This window comes from Penicillium cinerascens (assembly GCF_028974065.1).
Source record: "Penicillium cinerascens strain IBT 15544 chromosome Unknown contig_16_segment0_segment0, whole genome shotgun sequence".
Taxonomy (NCBI): Eukaryota; Fungi; Ascomycota; class Eurotiomycetes; order Eurotiales; family Aspergillaceae; genus Penicillium; species Penicillium cinerascens.
In genome coordinates this window covers 3,806,736-3,827,706 of record NW_026695286.1, presented here as the reverse complement: position 1 = coordinate 3,827,706, position 20,971 = coordinate 3,806,736, and the positions used below count along the sequence as shown (strand labels likewise).

The following is a 20,971-nucleotide window of genomic DNA, read 5'->3' as shown; positions in this document are numbered from 1 at the left end:
ATCCGCCTTAAGTAATCGGTTCCTGGATCGGAGCCACGCATGGAAAAGAGTGCCTAGCCTTGCCTCAATCTGCGGGATTTGCATGAAAATCAAAGCACCCATGGCCCATGAGAGGTCCCCTTGCACGAGAGCATAACATGGGGCATGGTTTTACATGCCGACAAAATCCCTCTCTGCGCTACCCCGGGTTCTCGTGGATAATCTCTCTACATAGTACTCTTAAGGCGTAATAGCGCAATTACCTGCATGATCAAGATCGGCTTGGCTCCCGCAGACTGCTGCCTATTTCTAGCAAGGCTGTTTCATTCCCGGGTGGATTGCGCTTCGATCCGAGACCCAGTCGCGTCGGTGAACACGGGTCCGTAGATATGGAGCTCGATGGCAATTACCAATACAGACCTACGCATATCTTTGAAAAAGCTAGAGGCGAGCGGATGCAGAGCCAATCTTGCGACATGCAGATCGACAACCGGGAATTTGCTGCATCGCCGTCGTGGAATGTGAGGCATTGTACCGCCCAGGTGTATATATCCCCTCCATTGCCGACAAACCGCCCTGCGGTACTTACGCATCAGCCCAGCCGAGTACCCGGGCAACGTGGACGAACCATATGATGGTCTCTGCAAATGTCGTGTGTGCACACTTACCCGGGTTTGCAGAGTTAAAAGGTACTCCGCGGAGGTCTGATCGCCCCATATCACAAGATGGGCGCCTTCCGCCATTTCCCAGGAACTGAATAGGAAGGAGGGGAGAGGACTCGGTATATACTGTAGGCACATTCGGGATGAAAATGTTACCTAGGTACTTCATATGTGGGCATCGAGGCTACACGTTCTGGAGCTTTGGCCTAATGCAAGGTGGCGATACGAAACAGCCGCCGGGAGCAAATCATCCTCGGCGAACAACGGGCAGTTCTCGGCGGCTTGGATCGTCATTGGACCGAGTGGGCGGTAGAAGTTTAAATTACCTAGGGAGATTGGTGTCTAGGGTGGTCGGATGTCGCTGTCCTGTTCACCTTTCGATAGTGACCGGCACGAACCATCCCTTCCCTTGCTTCCATCTTATCCTCTTTCTTTGTTTCCATTTTCATTTTCCAAGGTTTCCTCCCGCATGTATCTCCGACTTGCACGATAAGTATGATTCAATAGTGCCGACCCAGGGACATATATCCCAGGGGTCCCCCTAATAATGCGAACGCCGGGATCGGGTGTTGCACTCGCCTCTTTCGTGTGATTCTACCCCTGGACATCATGAATCACTAGTTACCTAGGTATCCGTAGTCTTGACATAGGTATATATTTGTATTGATTGAGGAATACCCGTGTCTTTATAGCATCGTGCCTATCCCAGATGACCGTATGAAATAAGCGATCCCAGAGACCGGTCTCGCTTGCCCAAGTGTGGAAAGGGTGGCACAAGACAAATCAAAAGGGCTCTAGAACCCACTGCGGGTTAGGGAAAAGAGGAAGTGTACATACTCCGTACCGTCCCGTATTTTTTCCGCAGGGATTGTGGATGGACCTGTGGAGTCCGGCTGCTTAGTGCCATTTTCCACGCTACCTTTACCACAACCTGACGCCGACATCAGTCGTCACGAATGGTCTGGCATTCCGGTAGAAATACACGGTTTCCGCTTGGCCATTTGAAGCACTTTCTGTCCCATTCGGATCGGTCCACTCCCCGGGGTAGATGGAAGTTCCAACCTTGGAAGGAGACCTCTCGCAATATTTGTCCGAACTTTAGAATGCAGAGATCGTGAGGCCCGACATGAAGATGCACACGCGGGTTCCCCCCCCCTCCTGGGGCTACATCCAACCCGCAGCATCCTACGTGACAGCATTCCGGCTCGTCATTTACGGGCCTGACTAACCCGTTCTCTTTGATTCGTAACTTACTCTCGTACTCTCTAAGTTGCCTTGAGTATCAAACACAGCACTTTCGCAATCATCGATTCAACCCGTAGCCCGGGCTTAGCATCGGAAGATCAACGAGCAAGGGGATACCAGGGCTTAGGCCCAATGACAGAGACAATCGGATCTGGGACGACCAACTTGGGAATTCGCGCCTTTTTCCCTTGGTTCGAATGTCCTGAGGATCCGTCATATTAACATATCGGGACTAGGGGCACGCCCGGGATCCTCGACGCTTTTTTCCCTCTTTCTCTTTTCTCTCCCATCTTTTGGTGTATAACGTCTCTACTTAACGGCCCGTTTCCTTCTCCCGATTCGGCCATCTCTTTTCCTCTTCCTCTCTTCCTCTCCCCGGGTGGCTGCGCGCTTGTTTTGTTTCGCACCACTCGCTAACCTAACTCTTATTATTTCCCCTTCGCCCATCGCGTCTGTCCATCTTTCGCCTCCCTCCATCTTTCCATCTTTCCATCTTTCCATCTTTCCATCTTCCCACCTTTCTATCTTCCCATATTTCTATCCTTCTCCCACTTCTGCCCCCCCCCTTCGCCATAGCATATTCCACTCCCACTCCCGCCCAATCTACGTGCTGTCTACGGTAAGTTATTTGTATTTCCTCCCAAGGCGGCCGCCGTTGGCGCCTCCCCTATCATTGAAGTTGGGACCGTGTCCACCTTGATATCTGTCCCCGTCCACCCTTCACCCCTGCAGTTAGATCTGACGGGTGTGTCTGGTCCACTTCCGGTGCCATTTCTTCTTGTTCCCACATCTCTCCTTCCTTTTTTTCCTTCCCCTTCCCGCCATCTCTGATGTTCGCATCCCCAAACCCACATCCCTTGGTATCCATTTTCCGTTTACCCGCTTTTTCAGATTTTCGCCCCCTCTCTCTAGTGTTTCCACATACCAACATCTGCACTGTCCACCTACATGTATCGCGCCACGCCTTGGTGTTTGCCCGTTGACTGACCACTCATCCGCAGCATTCTCGCGGGCACCTTGCTCGTCTGTTCCAACACTTTGTGTCCATGCCTGCCTGTTAGTATAAGAGTGCATGAATAAGAGTCACGCTCGATGACCGCGAGTAATTCGCCGGAGCCTGTGGCCGATCCGGCCGGCTCCTCCGCCGCCCCCTATGGGACGCGCTCCAGAGGCCGCAATGCCCCTCGGCCCAACTACGCTGAGGACCGTGACATCGATATGGAGTTAGATGCCGCTTCCGCAAAGGTTGCCAAGCGCAACAGCGGCGAAGCCCTCAATTCCATCGTCAACGGCACCAACCCTGACAGTGAGAAGTCATCACCCACGCAATCACGGAAGAGTCTGACCAACGGCGCCGGCGCAAACGCAGTGCCCAAAGATTCAATTCCTGGAACCTCGTCATTTTCTGCCCGGCCAGATGACGTGAATGGATCCGGCTCGCTCAGGAAACGGAAGGCTACGATCAGCAATCCGACTTCTGGTCCCGGCGCCGGCAGTGCTGCAAAGAAGATCTTCACTTCCGCACCGGGGGATTCCGAGGGGGGTTATTTCACTAATATGGTCAGCTTCGAGGCCTCGGAGCCATTTCTCAAAGATGGTCAAATTACAGCTGATGATGGCACCACGTTCGCTGTGAATGGTTGGTTTTTGACTTTTTATTATCGCGGCCGACAATGTCTAACATCGATTTTCCAGATCATGTCTATTTAATTTGCGAGCCTCCTGGTGAGCCGTATTACTTGGCTCGGATTATGGAGCTTTTGCCATCCAAGACGAAAGAGTCTGGTGTCATTGAAGCGTTGCGTGTCAATTGGTACTACCGGCCACGCGACATCCAGCGTCACAGTGCAGACACGCGTTATCTCTATGCATCGATGCATTCCGATACATGCCCGCTGTCTTCGTTACGAGGAAAGTGCCAGATTCGCCATGTGACCGAGATCGCCGATTTGAATGTCTATAAGAAGACTCGCGACAGTTTCTGGTACGACAAGATGTTTGATCGCTATATTCATCGCCTATACGATGTCATTCCAACGAAGGATGTTGTCAACGTCCCTCCGAACGTCAAGCGAGTTCTCGATGATCGCTGGAAGTTCATCCTGGTTGAAATCGGCAAAGGGAAAGAGTTGACGGGTGCCGTCAAGACCTGCAAGCGGTGTCACCTGTTCGCTGCTAATGCGGAGTCTGTGGATTGCGCCGTTTGCCGCTCTACCTATCACATGCACTGTGTCCGACCGGTTTTGACAAAGAAACCCGCCCGAGGATTCGCCTGGGCCTGTGCCCCTTGTAGTCGTGCGCAGGAACGCAAACTCGAGGCTCGAAACACGCCTCTAATCGGCGAGGCCCGAGGGGATGGCGAGGATGAGGTCATGGAGGAGGAAGAGGAAGATCATCCTCTCAATGGAGTTGCCAATGGAACTTCCGCTAGCACCCCGGCAGGAGCGGAAGAATCGATGCCGCTCCCAGAAACGATAGAGCAGATGGCACAGGTGAAGATGTGGCCTTACCGCTACCTGGGCATGCACTGTAGAGTGGAGGATGCTCTCGACTACGATGACCGGATTTACCCTCGCGCAAGTTCTCGACTCGGACCGCGGCATCAAGCGATCGTACCTCCTTGGCCAGGCCGGCCGGTGGAGTATGTGAAGTCTCTCGATGCCAAAAAGAAGATTGCCAAGGCAGCAGGGGGCCCGAAGACGGTTGGAAAGCCCTCCGCAGCTGCGCTTGAAGCTGCAAAACTAGAAAAGGCCAACCGCCCTAAATGGGTCCAGGATGAGCCTCCGGGCTACATTCAGCGCGGCGAGGATGAGCCGGTCACGATGAATAATGGAAAGCAAGCACGCACCGCCGAGCTGTTGTTCAAGATGCCAACATCAGATCAGATTCCCTCAAGGGGTGAAGATGATACACCAGGATCTCACTTGAGCGATGCGGACCGGTTCAAGTTCATCGACGACTACATGCGCCAGGCGAAGGGACTCGCGCCCGACCTTGGAGTGGAGAAGTATTGTACAAATTTCCTGGACAAGGCCCTCCAACTCCTGTATTCTGAGAGCTTCAATGTTCAGGCAGCTCTCGCCAAATTGAAGAAGGTCAACAAGTACAAGGACCTCAAGGAGCCCCATCTTCGGCCGGAGGAAGTCAAGCTATTCGAACAGGGAGTCGCCAAACATGGTTCAGAGTGGCGCCTCATCATGAAGCATGTCAAAACCGTCCCGATTTATCAGATTGTACGGTTTTACTATATGTGGAAGAAAACCCCTCGTGGTCGACAGGTCTGGGGCAGCTACGAAGGGAGGCGAGGCAAGAAGGAGATTCGACGACAGAGCATCACTTCTTCGAAGTTGCTTGACGACGTCGCTGACGATCACGATGATTCTGCCTTCGACAATGAGAAGGCAGCGATTCAAAAGCGTGGCTTCCAGTGTAAGTTCTGCGAAACCCGTCACTCGCGACAATGGCGACGGGCTCCCCTTGTTCCGCCGGGCACCACGATTCCTTCCGATCCCTCCGCGAAGAAGGATAAGAGCTCTTTGCTCACTGTCGCTCTTTGTCTCCGCTGTGCCTTGCTGTGGCGTAAGTATGCTATCCTGTACGAGGACGTGGATGAAGTTGGCAAGCGAATTGCGACCACCGGCAACAAATCTTGGAGGCGGCGCATCGACGAGGAAATGCTGGCACAGCTGATCCTGGCCACCGAGACGCCCTTTACGATCAATAGTACCACGGCTGCGACTGCGATCGCCATGGGAATCTCGGTCGACAGCAACCCTCAACTCCAGCACGAAAGCAAGTTGGACAAGGACAGGAAAAAGATTCGCTCCGACAACCCTAGCACTGCAACCTCCACTGCAACATCGGTTGAGCCTGTGTTGAAGAAGAAGGTGGGTGTTGAGAAGGGTGATGCGCCTCCGATTGTCCCTGATCCGCCCAAGGCGAAGACTCTTCCGTGTGCAATTTGCAGGAAGGTTGACCCTACCGGTGAAGAACATCTATCCTGCAGAGATTGTCGCCTGACTGTTCACCGCAATTGCTATGGGGTGCAGGGATCGCGGCCCAACAGCAAGTGGCTGTGCGATATGTGCTCGAATGATCGCAGCCCTTCGATCTCTACGACCTACGAATGTGTTTTATGCCCTGTGACGTGGACTGAGCATGACCTCATGGAGACGACCAAGAATAACAGCCGCAAGAAGTCAGAGCGAGACAAGGAGAAGGAAAGGTTGGAGAAGGAGATGGTCTCCGAAGCCATCAAGCTCTACCGCCAACGCCAGGAAGCTGTCGGCAAGCCCGTTGGTCCCCGGGAGCCCCTGAAGCGCACCGCTGGCAACAACTGGGCACACGTGATGTGCTCATTATGGACGCCCGAGATCAAGTACGGGGATGCCGAGGAGCTGGAGCCTGCCGAGGGATTTGGATCCATCCCCAAGGAACGGTGGCGTGAAGTGTGCAAGATCTGTAAATCTAACAAGGGCGCATGTGTCTCCTGCCATTCACCTGGATGCAATGCCCACTTCCACATCGGCTGTGCGTTCCAAGCAAATTACCGGTTTGGTATCGATGTCACACCGGTGAAGAGTTCTCGGAGAGACAGCGTACAGACCATTCGCCTTGGTGATGAGGTTGGCACCGCTACGCCTGTGATCTATTGCCCCAGCCACTCTGTGTCGAATCTTCATGACGTTGGCGAAAAGATTGGCCAGAATGGTCTCAATGCCCTGCAGCTGTTCGCTCAAACTTACAAACAGGCCGACCTTACCCTTACCGGGACCTCGCGAAAGGCAGCCTACGTGCAACAGTCCGTCGTCGCTCCGCAGCTCCATGGAATCATCACAGGACCCCGACGCCCTTCAACAAGCAATGGCCTGGTTGTCAAAGATACCCACAAGCCTCTACCAATCCCTACCGAGGATGCACCGGATGAAATGGACATTGATACAGAGGAGCGTCCAGTAGCAACGCGACCTATTTCTGCTGTGACGCCCCGGAAATGCGTGCGGTGTGCGTCCGATTTCAGCCCCAGATGGTGGCCTAGCGGACGTCGGGCGCCTTTGGCTAATGGAGTTGGACTCAACTCCGCTAGTCCCTCTTTCCACTCGCGCCATCCATCACAAAACTCATTCAGGCATCTTAATGGGGACATTGGGGAGTATGAATGCCACAAGTGCCACATCAAGAACCCCCCTGCCGATCCTGTGCCCGATCCTCGACCCTCACCTTATACCACTCAACGCCCGATGCCGGCGAATCCACCGCACATGCCGGGGCATACCTTTGTGTCGCACTCGCATCCTCCCCCCCCATCCTGCTCCAGTTGGTGTGCCCATCGGGCGGCCAATGCCGCCTGCTCATTCTCATTCGCACGGTGCTCTTCCTCCGGGATACCCTGGGGGCTATGAGCAGCGGCCTCCAACTGATGCCAGCCTGCGCAATGGCATGTCACCGCCTGTCTACGCCGCGGCGCCTCCGCCTCCGCCTGCTCATCGCCTAGGCAACTATCCGCCAACCCATCCGGGGATGTCGCCGTCTCCCTATCCGAGTGCAGGCCCTCCGCCGCCATCACAAGGATATCCGACCCATCAAAGCCCCTATGGCCCCGTGACTGCGCGGTCACCGCATCTTTCTCAACCTCCGCCCCGACCGTATCCAGCTTCCGCGTCTCCGCCGATTGTGTCCGCGACAGTCAACCGATCCCCTCAAACCTCTCTCAGTGCGCTGAACGGCGGCCCTCCCCCGCGGATGTACTCGGTTGATCGTGGATTGGGAGCGCCTTCACACTCGCCACCGGTGACGCAGGCGCGCCTAGACCCGCGTGGACCTACCCCTCCAACTCGGCCGGAGGACACACCACCTTCTCTCATGGGAGGGACCTCCAGCGCCAATCGACACTCAGGCGTCAACGGCACCGGCGCCAATTCCGGGGCGAGCGCGAGCCCATCTCTCAAGAACCTTCTTTCTTAATATTGTTCACCGTCTCTCAGACAGTCAATGTTCTGAGCCTCTTCGATTGTATGATAGCTGTTTTGGATTCTCTTTTATTGCATATGCGTGGTACCTCGAAAGAAAAAAAGTGACGGGGTCTTTTTTTCCTCCCCCCCCCCCTGGGCATCTGTCTGGTGCCCGTACCTATCTGTTTCATCTTTTCCTTTGTGTCATTTTCTCGGCGTCTTCGATTACGGCAACCAAAAACCACGCGGAGTCTCGAGGAGGATTGGGGTGGTCCATGGAAACGGATTCGTGGATTGCATGGAGTAGGGTGGGCGACTTCTGATGATTACTACCATATTCCATTGTTTGCGCGATTAGAAGAATTGAATTCCATTCGCTATATTGAAGTCGGAACTTTTTGAATCGTAGATCATCTCAGATGTTCGTGCCGGCTAACCGCTGCACACACATGGATCCTCACTGCACCATTTGTCAGCGCACCTTATTCACTCGACTTCGGACGAATTCCATCCACCAGGCGCAGGATATAAAACAAAATCTAGATTCCAGCTACTGCATCCGCTCCAACTAGGTTTGAAGCTCACTTGAAACCCTCTCTCTGATCAAAATGAGTTCCACGATGCGTGCCATTGGTAAGCTTCCCACCCCGCCATCCCCGCCATCCCTGTCATCTACATTGCGTGCAGGATGTCAAAACATGCACGGCTCGAAAAGAGCTCAGTTCATCGCAATTTTGCACAATCTATGTAGCTCCAAGTAATCTCGATGCTTACAATTCAACACAGCCGTCAAGGGCGGCAAAGGCCCCGCGACCTCCCTCTTCGTCGACCAGATCGCCAAGCCCAGCGCCGCTGCCGGCCAAGCCATTGTTAAGATCCACGCGTTCGGTCTGAACCGCATGGACTTGCTGCAGCGTGAGGGCCGGTACCCGGTTCCGCCGCAGGCTCCCGAGACCATCGGAGTCGAGTTCTCCGGCGTGGTGGAGAGCCTGGGCGCCGAGACGACTGACGATTTCAAGGTCGGAGACGAGGTGTTTGGCCTTGCTTATGGCGGTATGTTCTTTCTGGTTCTTTCTCGGTATCTTTTTTTTCAGGGACCGTTATACTGATGATGCAATAGGTGCTTACGCGGAGTACATTGCCGTTTCGACCAAGATGCTTATCCACAAGCCCAAGCACCTCTCGTGGGAAGAGGCTGCCGGCGCGCCGGAGGTAAGCTCCATCTATAATTACAAAGGAAAGCAACGGACTAATGCTCCACGTATAGACCTGGATCACCGCTTCGCAGGCTCTCTTCCTGATCGGCGACTTCCAGGCCGGACAGTCCGTCCTGTTCCACGCAGGCGCCTCATCCGTCTCTATCTCGGGTATTCAGCTCGCCAAAGCAGAGGGTGCCAAGGCCATCTACGCAACGGCGGGATCGCAGGAGAAGATCGATTTCCTCGTGAAGGAGCTTGGCGTGACGGCCGCCTTCAACTACAAGACTCAGGACTGGGCCGCCGAGATCCAGAAGGCCACCGGCGGTGCCGGCGTGAATCTGACCGTTGACTTTATCGGCGCTCCTTACTTCCAAGGTAACCTGAACGTGGCCGCCAAAGACGGGCGTGTGGTGCTGTTGGGTTTGATGGGTGGTGTGCAGCTGCCCGAGGGAGTGAACATCGCACCTCTGTTGATGAAGCGGATTCGGGTGGAAGGCAGTACACTACGCAGTCGGGACGAAGAATACCAGCGTAAACTGAGAGATACGCTCGTTTCGCATGCGCTGCCGAAGTTCTGCGACGGGACTTTCAAAATATTCGTGGAGAAGGTATTCCCCTTTGAGCAGATCGTGGAGGCGCACCAGTTACTGGAGAGCAACACGACCAAGGGGAAGATCATCTGCACGGTCTAACGCAGAAACGTAAAAGGGACGAGCGGCATGGGCTCGGGACCGGGGTACCCGGACTCGATCCAATGAAGAAATGAAATTGATTCCTCACATATACCCGATGTAGGGATTAGGAAACGGTGGCATTATGATTGGCTGGCCACCCCCCCGTACGTCGTGATCGCCGCAGAACCACGGAGGATGCATCAGGAACGGTGAAAGCGGGGAACACGTCTAGGGTTAGACCTGGGACTCGAAGGAGGTGTTTACTTTTCGTGGGCCGGGGTCGACAAGTGATGAGATCATGCAACTTGCAGGCCGGGATGGGGTTCCTACGTTCCTACGCCCGCCAATTTACGCCCGGCGGACTCCCCGGAGCCTCGATCCTGCAGCCGGCCAATGACGAGGCAATTGACAGGCGTGCTTAGGTAAGGTGGGCCTTCTAGAAAAAATTGTGCGTGCGCAAATGAGAGGAGGCGTCATGGGTCCACCGACCGGGATCGAGGCTCTAGAAGGGGGTGATCATGAAGAGAAGGAAGTATAGAAGACCGGGAAGTTTTTTTTAGCGGCCGAATCAAGAGACCGAAACAGTCACGGCGTACAGGGTGAGGGTGTACAAACCGTCCAAGAGTACCGAGTACCGAGTACCGTCCAGAGAGGAAGAACCAAGTAATCGAGGATCATCCCGTCCCGCCCCCCTCAAGGGCTTCTGGAAGGAGGACCGAAGCCCCTTCCCCGTGTCCCCCTCCACTTGTTTTCTCTTTCTTCCTTCGAGATCTGAGATAGCCTCGATCCACTATGTCGTCCACGTCGTGACCCTTTCCCACTTTCCTTTGTTCTTCATACCATCCACCCTCTAACTACCCCGTCACCAAAGGGGGAAAAAAAAAGACCCCCTTCCCGTCTCCCCTCACGTGCCGTCATCTGTGGCGTTCAACGTCCAGCGCTGAGAACCCGCGCGCATTCTCGACTGCGACCCGTTGGGTTTGTCTCGGATCTTCCAGTCTGCAACGCGACGGCTGGATTGCTGCAGGACAACCGCACTGTTCGCCGTTGGGCGACGATAGTCCTTCCTTACCGGATTCTTCCATCTCGGCTCGCTTTGTACGGACTCGCCGCTCGTTTCTCTACCTGTTCCCCGGACTGCCCTCCTTGACCTTTCACACCTCACGCCCCTCATACGCCTCATCTCCATCTCCCCGCGCTCTCCTTCCGGGTTTGGGCCATATGCAAACCAGCGTCGAACCGCCTCGCTTCTCTCATCTTTCGATATCTCTCGGTGGTTACTGTGATAGCGGCGGCGTGGATCGGCGTGTGAAACACCCTGTGTCATGATGGTGGACCGCGTGGAATGCTCGGGCGTCTACATCGACGACCGGGTTCGGTCGGAGAGATGGGTGCGCAGAAGCTCCATTGACGCCTCGACCGTGTCATCCGCCGGCTCCTTCACCCTACCCGAGGAGCCAGACGCACTGCAGGCCGACCTGGACCAACTGTTGGACGTGTGTAAAAAGATATACCTGTGCCAGAGTGGAGCGTCCTTTGCTACAAAACTCGCCGAGCTGAGCGATCGATCCGGCAGCGACTGTACCCCGATATTCGCCTTCTTCGGTATCGATTTTAATAGCGACGAATCGAGCGTCGCCCGCCGCAAGGCTAGTCGAGCGTCGTGGGCAGACAACGGTCCCCCGTCACCCGGTTCCATTCAGCGCACCTTCACCTTTTCCTCGCATTCGGACGAAGCACCCGGCGTGGGCCTTTTATCAGGCGTCTCAAACGATATTCAAGTGCAAGGTGGCCCGAAACTCGTCATTCCCATCGCCATTCTGCGCGTTCCTCGCTCGGATGCGCCCGAGCCGACGAGTGAGCCGCAGAGTAAGACCCCGGTCACTCTAGAACACAAGCAGATTGTGCGGTGCCTCGATGCCGGTGCTATCGATGTCTTGACGACACCTCTTGATCGCTCTAGGATTCAGGGCCTTGTGGTCCATGCATACCGATATCATCGGTCAGCCCAAAGGGAGATGTCGCGATTTCTGGCGCACAAAAAGAATCGGAAACTCTCCTGGGTTGGTGTTCACGATGAACAGCCGTATGCGTATCTGAGAGAGGCAATGGTGTCGAAACTCATGAAAGGAATATGCAATCCGGAGGAGATCATTGATGAGTTTCAAGAACGGTATGTCTCATTTTTGCATCCAGAACCTGGATCCGAGTATTCATTCATTTTTTTTTTTTTTTTCAGGGAAATCCGCGTCGGACCCGACCGCGAAGCTTTCATCAAAGAGCAGGTTGGAAGCTGGAAGTTTTCTGGACACGATTTCTCCGAAGATGAGCTGGTTTTGGCAGCTTGCGAGATCATTCAGCACGCTTTCAACTTGCCCGGATTAGAACAGTGGCGATTGACGCCCGGTGAATTGCAAACGTTCTTGCTCGCTTGTCGTGCTGCCTATAATAACTTCGTCCTCTACCACAATTTCCGCCATGCGATCGATGTGTTGCAGTCAGTATTTTGCTTCCTGCTTCACATCGGCGCCCTTCCTCCTTACGAACCGATTGGCCAAATCTCTACGTCAAAGGCTCCCATTGCCTCTCTTCTCTCCCCATTCGACGCCCTCACTCTACTCATTTCCGCAATTGGCCACGATGTCGGCCACCCGGGAGTCAACAACTTCTTCCTCGTCAAACTCAACGCCCCTTTGGCGCAACTATATAACGATAACTCCGTCCTTGAGGCGTTCCATTGCGCCGCCTTCTCCCAGATCCTTCGCCGTCACTGGCCTGCAGCCTTCAAGGACAAGCAGCTTCGCAAGCTCCTCATTAGCTCTATCTTGGCCACTGACATGGGTGTTCACCAGAAGTTCATGCAGCGAATGGGATCTCTGCAGGAGAAATACCACGAGAACAACAAGTCGGTCGATGGCTGGAAACCTCAGGATGTCGAAATGTATAAGACCCTTGTCTGCGGTTTGTTGATCAAGTGCGCCGATATCAGCAATGTGGCTCGGCCCTGGATGATTGCAGAGAAGTGGACCCAAATTCTGCAGGAAGAATTCGCCAACCAAGGTGAGATGGAGAAGGAGGTCGGGATGGAGACCGCGCTTTTTGGCGGACCGCCTGAGTTGGGCAATATCTACAAGCTGGCCACGGGCCAAATTGGATTCATGTCCATCTTCGCCCTTCCGCTATTCGAGGGTGTTTCCGACCTTCTTCCCCAGTTGCAATTTACTGCCGATCATATTCGCTGCAACCAAGCGCAGTGGCAGCAGCATGCCAATGATGAGCTGCGGAGACAGGGGCTGCCCGTTGAAGATCGGGCAGAGAGCGCGGTTTCTCCTCGTTCTCAAAGCCCTCATACTAAGGCAAATGACGAAGAGAGCACCCCAAGGGCCGCCCTGCAACCTGTGGATGACGACCAAGAGGACGTTTCATCACCGGAGCCCGATGAAAGCACGGACTCGCCTGATGGTGCCTACAACGAGAACACGATCGAGCCAGTCGTGTCACCTGATACACCGGGTCCTCAAATCGAGATTACCGGCACGCCTTTTGTTTCCGATGTCTCGTCAAGAAAGTCGGCAAGCGCTGTGGCGGGCGCCATGCCGGATCTTTCATACTTTTCTATCCCCGGTGCCCCACAAACCGCCCGAGGATCCGTTGGAACAAAATATCATACCTCTCTGGCTGATTCGGCCCACTCTTCTGGAGACCCGGCCGTCTTAGCCGCTGCTCTATATGCTAACTCAGCTACCAATGGTGGCAATGCCATGATGAGCACCGCAGGGCATGAATCTATCCCTGAATCTATTTCCGAGAGACCGAGCAGCTCCCGTCAAGGGGCCCCGCCGGGTCCTCCGCGTCACCACGCGCATCACAGTTCCTCTGTTCGCACTTCTGCCCTGTCGGGATCGAACCGCAACAGCTGCACGCGAACTCAGAGTATCAGCGCGTATAGCAACAACATGACACCGATCTCACCCGCAACCAATGCCTCGAGCTTTTTGGCCGTGGATAGCGGGGATGAGAAGCGTGTGTCAGATGATAGTGCGCCTCAGAGCGAGATCGGTGGGCCAGACGACAATAGCACGCGCCCTAGCACATCATATGCTTCGAATATTGGTGATCAGGAGAGCAGCTACAGCCGTGGCCATAGTTCCGGCGTGGATGCAGCTCAACCCCAGCCCGAGAATGGGCACCACAAAGACTTTACTCGGACAGACATCAACGGCACTCGGAGCCCGACTCAATCTACCACGACCGGCGAGAGTATCAAGAATGACGCCCCGCAGGAAACACACCACAACGGGGAGCGTGGTGGTCTGCACAGGCTCACAAAGCGCCGGAGTCGCATTCGGCTTGCTTTCTGGAAGCGTCGTAACCACCAACACGAAGTCCACGGCGAAAGCTGAGACTTTGATACTCACCCTTCCCTAGCTGGCGTATTGATATGATACTCTTGCCGGCTGTATATTATGCGATCATGGTTAACGGTGCATTTTGATGAGCGTTGAGGTGCCGAAGGGAGCAGCACGATTTCACGACTTGGCTCAAGCGTGCTCCAAATTTTCTCAAAAATTGGTTCTGGGTTGTGATCCTACGATCCCAACGGCGTTGACGAACGGAGCTAGACTCTTGTCTCGGACACGAAGCGAATATAATTCCAACCACAAATAAGGTGTATGTCTACCACGCTCTCCAAATGAGCACGTACTCCCCCGTCTATACGAGACGGGCGTGTCTTCGCTTCTCGGGTCAGAGTAGTACTGCATTGGGCCACGCGCCCTATTGTGTGATGATCATGGACATGTTCGACGTTCTTTGCTTTTTTTTTTTTTTTTTTTTTTCTTTTCTCTTTTCTGTTGGAATCTGTATTTGGATTTTTTTGGGACGGTCATCTTAGAATCCGGATTGGGGGCGGTGGCGTCGACTATTATTTAGTCCTGTGGGATTTGAAGCTTGGTGAGACTGAGTTGCTTTTTACTTTCTCTCCAATATACATATTAAATCTTTCTGTCAAGATTTCCAGTGACTGTAGCATGGTTAATCCGCCGACTTGAGGTATCTAGATAAGACACTTCCAGGGCCGTCAAGTAGTGCTCGTGGGTATCATCACGTTCATATATTCCTCTTGAAGGCTCTATGTACCTCCCTAGGTATGATATCATCTCAGATGCTCTAAACTACCAAAGTCACTGACAATCCTCACAATCCTTCTTTGCCTCCGCAGTCTCTTGCTTCTTCTTATCCTCTCCTGCCTTCTTCAACGCCCGATCCGTATGCCCCAAGTCCCTCTCCGGTGCAATAATATTCCTCACCATTGACTTGAGCGCCTTTACCTCTGCAACAGGAAAACACGTAAGTTCAAGCCGATAAGATATCGAACAAAGGAAAAGCCCGAGATGCAAGAGGGCCGCAGAATACACAGAAAATAAAATGGGAGAATGGAACGACAACGTACCAGGGAATCCACCATCTCGCTTCCGATCCCAGAGGAGTGTCTCTTGTGCAGCGGCCTCTCCCGAAGCCGAGGGTCCGGCATGCCAGATAGTCACCGTGAACACGCCGCCCGTCACTGGTACCAGGGCTACCTCACCGAGATCCGTGCTAAATGTCGACAGGAGTTCCTGGGCGAACTGGACTCGAGTAAGTATGTGTATCCAAGTCTTCGCAATACCCTCTGTGTGCGTGGTACGGAGGGGGGTTTGAATTGCATATGAGAAACCAGTAGCATGGGACCCGTGGACATATCAAGGCAGGAAGCTATAGATCAGACGTACATATGCAGCGCGCAGCATCCACCTGCACTGCGTACAGAATTGGATTGCGATCCGTGGGAGGCGAACGCGCTCCAGAGCCATATTGTCTGCAGGGCCCGTGGTCTCACCTGCGACGCTCTTCTCAATTGGAGCAATGGGCTCCGTCATGGTGAGTGGTTGGTCTTTTATCGAGGTGGCGTGATGGAGGTATGATGTGTGACGTTGAGAGAGTCTCGCCCGCTGAGAACTTGCAGTATGTGCCTGGTGTTTAGGTTGAAAATATCCGAGAAGGTGACTGAAGATGGTTGGACGTTGACGCCGGAAAGCTAAGGCGAGAATGTTGTTGATGTTGATGGAGGATGAATTTGCGGTGGGATGATGTCAGCGGGGTGATTTCCTGATTCGGTCAGGTCGTGTGCGCTGCATGTACCCGGGGATCGGCTGGATATGATTTGATATGGAAAGTATGACGCTAGGCAGGAGCTACGTGGTCCACTAGTAGATTAGATCGGTATTGTATTGGTCATTGGATGCAAATCGAATCTATGATACACGAATGGCAACCCGACTCTCCGGCAGAGACAGAGAGGTTTTTGAGGAACCCAGAGAACAAAGGAAATTGGCTTCAAACACAGGACGACAAAGGGGGAATGTGGCAATGGAAGAGAAGAAGAAGAAGTAGTAGTAGAAGAACATCCGGCAAAATAGAAAAGACAGAGCAAACTCGACATCACGCAGCGTCCGGGACACAACTGCCGAGGTTGACAAGGAATAACGACATATCAAAAAGGTAAGATACCCGCATGGTCCCGTATAGACGTGGAAGGGTCGTGCAGGGCCAGCAAGACGATTCTTCAGGGTCCACATCTCGCGCCGCGCCCGGCAGGCGAGCGGTGGTTGTTCGTGGTCGGGTCCAGAGGGGGCAGAGAAAACGATCATCGGGATCCGGAATTAGGAGAAGGGAAATCAAGACATCGTGTCACGGGCGATCGAGAGTAATTAGTGTCATGAGTTGCATTACATGACGGTGCAGCAGCCGCCCTGCTGCTGGGGGGCGTAGGGGTCCTCCCGCTTGTCGACCTGCGACAGATATTAGTCTTGCGCCCGCCCGGATGAAACAAGCGCTACGTACCTGGCCCCAAACGGAGGGAACCATGAAGTCGCGAGTGTTGTTGCAGTAGCTGATGAGACTGGAGACACAAAGACCTGGTTAGTTGCTGGGGCGGCTCCATCATAAAAGGGGAACCGTACGAGAGCGCAGCCTCGGACACCTTGACCCGCGGGCGGTCGAGATCCTCCTTCAGGCGGGCATTGAGCTCGGTCAGACGGCGATACTTGAGGTCGGCGACACTCTGCTTCTTGTTCTTGACATCACCACCGGAGCGAAGTTCGTACGCAGGCATTGTGGTCGGCGAATTGAGTTCGGCGCGCGATCGCGAGAAAGGGGGGTTATTCAGGAGAGAGGGGGTAAGGCGGAAGACCGGATTAAAGGGGGGAGGGGGGAGGTGACGAGTCGCAGGGGGGTTTTTGCCCAGCGAGTTCGACGGGTTGTCGAATAAAGATAAAGAGAGTGGAAAGGTTTAAAAGGAAGGGATGTGAAAGTTGACAAGTTTGAAGAGGGATTTTCCCCGTTTGCCCTTGTGGTACAGGGAGGCCCGTGTGCCTTTGATTACACGTCTCCCGTTGCTGGTACCGGGCACCCGGGGATCAATAGTGCCATAATGTTGAACTCGGTAGCTGGGACTTGGGCATATCATTAAAATCTGACCCGTCCAAGTCGAATGTTTGAAATGGAACTGTTTTTAGTTTTGTACGGCGTAAGCCCGATCCATCACCGTTATATAATTTTCGTACATTTTTTCTAGTTACTAGGAATCGTGATTCCCCATCACGCGGTGCCCCGGTAATCGCGATACGGGGGTAAATACACGGCCTGAGGCAGAAGCGTCACACGTGACAGCCCCATCGCTTAGCCTGAAGCCAAAGTGGGAATCGGGCAATTTTTGCTGGTTCACGCACAACAGGCCTATCTTCCCCTCCAGGTATAGGTACTTCGCGTGGCAGCATTTTTAACGTCGGTCTAGGACCACTGCCCGTGTGCAAGACGCCTGCTTGCTTTTCTCGATCCCTCCACATCTTCCCACGAAAAAAAAAAAAAAATCCTCTCGAAGGGGTTTGATTATCTACCATGCCGCCACCACCGCATATCAAGCCTGAGAATGTCCTCAAGGTGCGTCCATCTATCCGATCTCTACGGTCTCATCGACCCGAACATCCACTAACAATGCCTGTGTAGAGGGCTCAGGAACTCATCGCCGTCGGTCAGGCCCCCGCCGCCCTGACCGTCCTCCACGAACATGTCACCTCCAAGCGTACCCGCAGCAGCCCGATCGCTTCGCTCGAGCCCGTCATGCTCCTCTTCGTGGAACTCTGTGTCGACCTGCGCAAGGGCAAGGCCGCCAAGGATGGTCTGTACCAGTACAAGAACATCGCCCAGAACACCAATGTCGGCACCATCGAGATCGTCCTGAAGAAGTTCATCGAGCTCGCTGAGCAGAAGGTCACCGAGGCCCAGACCAAGGCCGATGAGATTCAGTCCTCCCTCGAGTCCGCTGCTCCCTCCTCCAACATCGACGATTTGGAGGCTATCGAGACCCCCGAGACCATCCTGCTGGCCACCGTATCCGGTGAACAGTCTCGTGACCGCACCGACCGCGCCGTCGTCACTCCCTGGCTCAAGTTCCTGTGGGAGACCTACCGTACCGTTCTCGAAATCTTGAAGAACAATGCCCGCCTCGAGATCATGTACCAGTCGACCGCTCTGCAGGCCTTCCAGTTCTGCCTCAAGTACACCCGCAAGACCGAGTTCCGCCGTCTTTGCGAGCTGCTCCGCAACCATGTCCAGAATGCCGCCAAGTACTCTTCCCAGATGCACGCCATCAACCTGAGCGACGCGGATACCCAGCAGCGCCACTTGGACACCCGCTTCCAGCAGTTGAACGTTGCCGTTGAGCTGGAGCTGTGGCAGGAGGCCTTCCGCAGCATTGAGGATATTCACACCCTTCTGAACTTGAGCAAGCGCCCTGCCAAGAACGTCATGATGGCCAACTACTACGAGAAGCTCGCCCGTATCTTCCTTGTCAGCGAGAACTATCTCTTCCACGCCGCCGCCTGGAACCGGTACTACAACCTGCTCCGTCTCTCCACCGTGGCCCTAGCTTCCGGCCAGAGCACCAAGAAGGAAAACCCTTCTGTCACCGACGCCGAGATCACCAAGGCCGCCTCTTTCGTTCTCCTGTCTGCTCTGTCCATTCCTGTCATCAGCACTGACCGCTCGCGCGGCGCTCTGGTCGACGTGGACGAGGCCCGCAAGAACAAGAACACCCGTCTCACCAACCTGCTGGGTATGGCCTCTGCCCCATCCCGCTCCGTTCTTTTCCGGGATGCTCTTAACAAGGGCCTCCTGAAGCGCGTCCGCCCCGAGATCCGTGATCTGTACAACATTCTTGAGGTCGACTTCCACCCGCTCTCGATCTGCAAGAAGATCACTCCCATCCTGAAGCAGATCGGTGCCGATCCCGAGATGGAGAAGTACGTCGTGCCCCTGCAGCAGGTCATCCTCACCCGTCTGTTCCAGCAGCTGTCGCAGGTTTACGACTCCGTTAAGCTCCAGTTCGTATACGAGCTTGCCCAGTTCCCCGACCCCTTCCAGATTACCCCCGCCATGATTGAGAAGTTCATCATGAACGGTTGCAAGAAGGGCGATCTTGCCATCCGCGTGGACCACATCTCCGGTACCCTTTCCTTCGACTCGGACGTTTTCTCTTCCTCCAAGGCCATGCATGCCGGCAGTGGTGCCGGATCTGCCGAGAGTGAGTTTGGCTCTGTCCAGCGCCTCCAGCACACCCCGGCCGAGATTGCCCGCTTCCAGCTGGCGCGTCTGGCCAAGACCCTCCACATCACCTCCATGTACGTGGATCCCTCATACAATGAGCTCCGCCTCCAGGCCAAGCAGTCTGCTCAGGCCCGTGCTTTGGAGGGCGCCGCCCAGGAGCACGAGGAGACCCTCGCTCGTCGTGTTGTCATCGACAAGAAGAAGGAGGCTGCCACCGACGCTCTGCAGCGCAAGCAGCGTGAGGAGGAGACCCGCAAGCGCATCCGCACCCAGCAGCTCCAGGAGGCTGAGAAGCAGCGTCTCGCCGATGAGCAGCGTGACCGTGAGCTCAAGCGCATCAAGGATGAGCAGGACCGCATCCGCCAGGAGGAGCTCAAGAAGCAGCTCGAGGAGCTCAAGACCGGCGTCAAGGGTATTGACATCAGCGAGTTCGACATGGATGAGCTGGATGCCAACCGCCTGCGTGCTATCAAGCTGGCTCAGCTTGAGAAGGAGAAGAACGAGCTCAACGACCGGGTGCGCACCACTGCCAAGCGTATCGACCACTTGGAGCGTGCTTTCCGTCGCGAGGAGCTAAAGCACATCCCTACCGACTACGAGAACCAGAAGAAGCACGACATGGAGCTTTACGAGATCCAGAAGGCCGAGACCCTCAAGGAGGCCAAGCAGAAGCACGCCGAGGCCCTTGCCCTCAAGCACCGTCTGAGCCGCCTGGTCCCTCAATTCTCCAGCTTCCGCAAGGAGATCTCGGAGAAGCGCCACGAAGAGTTCGAGAAGCGCCGCAAGGCTGCCGAGCGCGAGCTCGAGGCCAAGAAGAAGCAGCGTGTCAAGGAGGTCCAGGAGCGCCGCCGTCGCGAGAAGCAGGAGCGCGAGGAAGAGGAGCTCCGCCGCAAGGAGGAGGAGGAGCGTGCCCAGCGCGAAGAGGAGGAGCGCATTGCCCGCGAAGAGGAGCGCCGTCGCGCTTTGGCCGAGGAGAAGGCGAAGCGCGAGGAGGAGCGAGGGTATGTTTTGGTTTTCTATGGCTGGGGAAACACATGGCTAACTTACTTTTCGCAGAAAACTCGACGAGATTGCTGCTCGCCAGAAGCAGCGCGAAGAAGAGGCGGAAGCCCGTCGCTCTACCCGCAAAACTGGTGGTGGCTTCGAGCCCGCCGAACGCTCAGCTCCCCGTCTCAATATCGCCCCACGAACTGCTGGTGCTGGTGGCGGCTGGCGTGACCGTCTGGCCTCCAGGGAGACCTCTGGCGGAGATGCCCCCGAGTCCGCTCGCGAGTCCGCTCGTGAGCCCACTCGTGAGCCCACTCGTGAGCCCACTCGTGAGCCCGTTCGCGAGCCCGTTCGCGAGGAGGCTCCTGCCCGTAGGGCCGGTGGTGGCTACGTGCCGCCCCACCTGCGTGCTGGTGCTTCTGCCGGCTCTGGTTCCGCCCCGCCGCCCCCTGCTCCCCGCGAAGCCCCCTCCAACGGACCTAGCGAGCGCTTTGTGCCCCGTCAAACTCGCGAGCCCTCCGCCCCCAAGCCCGAGGAGCCCAAGGCTGCCGCCGGCGGCAAGTGGGTTCCCCGCTGGAAGCAGCAGCAAAGCTAAGCGTCTCCATAGGTGGATTACTATATTTTCTTCA

At 55.1% G+C, this 20,971-nt stretch overlaps 7 protein-coding genes across 7 annotated transcripts; 4 read left to right on the top strand and 3 right to left on the bottom strand.

Annotated features, from left to right (window-relative positions):
• Positions 1-2,978: 2,978 nt before the first annotated feature.
• On the top strand, positions 2,979-7,850 carry N7498_001442 (DNA-binding E3 ubiquitin-protein ligase SNT2; the record flags this gene model as incomplete). Its single annotated transcript, XM_058448505.1, has 3 exons — positions 2,979-3,525; positions 3,582-6,890; positions 7,204-7,850. 3 exons carry the CDS (start codon positions 2,979-2,981, stop codon positions 7,848-7,850), a joined length of 4,503 nt encoding a protein of 1,500 aa, XP_058313916.1.
• Positions 7,851-8,421: 571 nt separating this feature from the next.
• On the top strand, positions 8,422-9,728 carry N7498_001441 (NAD(P)H-quinone oxidoreductase; the record flags this gene model as incomplete). Its single annotated transcript, XM_058448504.1, has 4 exons — positions 8,422-8,470; positions 8,624-8,890; positions 8,958-9,049; positions 9,105-9,728. The coding sequence occupies exons 1-4, from the start codon at positions 8,446-8,448 to the stop codon at positions 9,726-9,728; spliced, it is 1,008 nt and encodes a 335-aa protein (XP_058313915.1). The 5' UTR covers positions 8,422-8,445.
• Positions 9,729-10,614: 886 nt separating this feature from the next.
• On the bottom strand, positions 10,615-11,037 carry N7498_001440 (uncharacterized protein; the record flags this gene model as incomplete). Its single annotated transcript, XM_058448503.1, has 1 exon — positions 10,615-11,037. The coding sequence occupies one exon, from the start codon at positions 11,035-11,037 to the stop codon at positions 10,615-10,617; it is 423 nt and encodes a 140-aa protein (XP_058313914.1).
• A 1-nt stretch (position 11,038) lies between these two features.
• Positions 11,039-14,113, top strand: pdeB (3',5'-cyclic-nucleotide phosphodiesterase PDE2; the record flags this gene model as incomplete). The annotated part of the gene is made up of 2 exons (XM_058448502.1): positions 11,039-11,883; positions 11,950-14,113. 2 exons carry the CDS (start codon positions 11,039-11,041, stop codon positions 14,111-14,113), a joined length of 3,009 nt encoding a protein of 1,002 aa, XP_058313913.1.
• Positions 14,114-14,893: 780 nt separating this feature from the next.
• On the bottom strand, positions 14,894-15,628 carry N7498_001438 (Rdx family protein; the record flags this gene model as incomplete). The annotated part of the gene is made up of 3 exons (XM_058448501.1): positions 14,894-15,042; positions 15,163-15,337; positions 15,482-15,628. The coding sequence occupies 3 exons, from the start codon at positions 15,626-15,628 to the stop codon at positions 14,894-14,896; spliced, it is 471 nt and encodes a 156-aa protein (XP_058313912.1).
• A 511-nt stretch (positions 15,629-16,139) lies between these two features.
• N7498_001437 (guanine nucleotide-binding protein subunit gamma) lies at positions 16,140-16,961 on the bottom strand. Its single transcript, XM_058448500.1, has 3 exons — positions 16,712-16,961; positions 16,593-16,650; positions 16,140-16,540 (listed from the first exon to the last, which is right to left on the bottom strand). The coding sequence occupies exons 1-3, from the start codon at positions 16,861-16,863 to the stop codon at positions 16,478-16,480; spliced, it is 273 nt and encodes a 90-aa protein (XP_058313911.1). The 5' UTR covers positions 16,864-16,961; the 3' UTR covers positions 16,140-16,477.
• Positions 16,962-17,474: 513 nt separating this feature from the next.
• Positions 17,475-20,937, top strand: tif32 (putative eukaryotic translation initiation factor 3 subunit EifCa; the record flags this gene model as incomplete). The annotated part of the gene is made up of 3 exons (XM_058448499.1): positions 17,475-17,690; positions 17,757-20,356; positions 20,412-20,937. The coding sequence occupies exons 1-3, from the start codon at positions 17,649-17,651 to the stop codon at positions 20,935-20,937; spliced, it is 3,168 nt and encodes a 1,055-aa protein (XP_058313910.1). The 5' UTR covers positions 17,475-17,648.
• Between the last annotated feature and the right edge of the window lie 34 nt (positions 20,938-20,971).

Bases quoted from the DNA above. Each gene is read 5' to 3' on its own strand.
- N7498_001437 (XM_058448500.1), bottom strand. From the start codon at position 16,863: ATGCCTGCGTACGAACTTCGCTCCGGTGGTGATGTCAAGAACAAGAAG. The intron at 16,651-16,711 runs GTACGGTTCCCC...TTGTGTCTCCAG, and splicing joins GTGTCCGAGGCTGCGCTCTC to TCTCATCAGCTACTGCAACA. The intron at 16,541-16,592 runs GTACGTAGCGCT...TATCTGTCGCAG, and splicing joins TTCCCTCCGTTTGGGGCCAG to GTCGACAAGCGGGAGGACCC.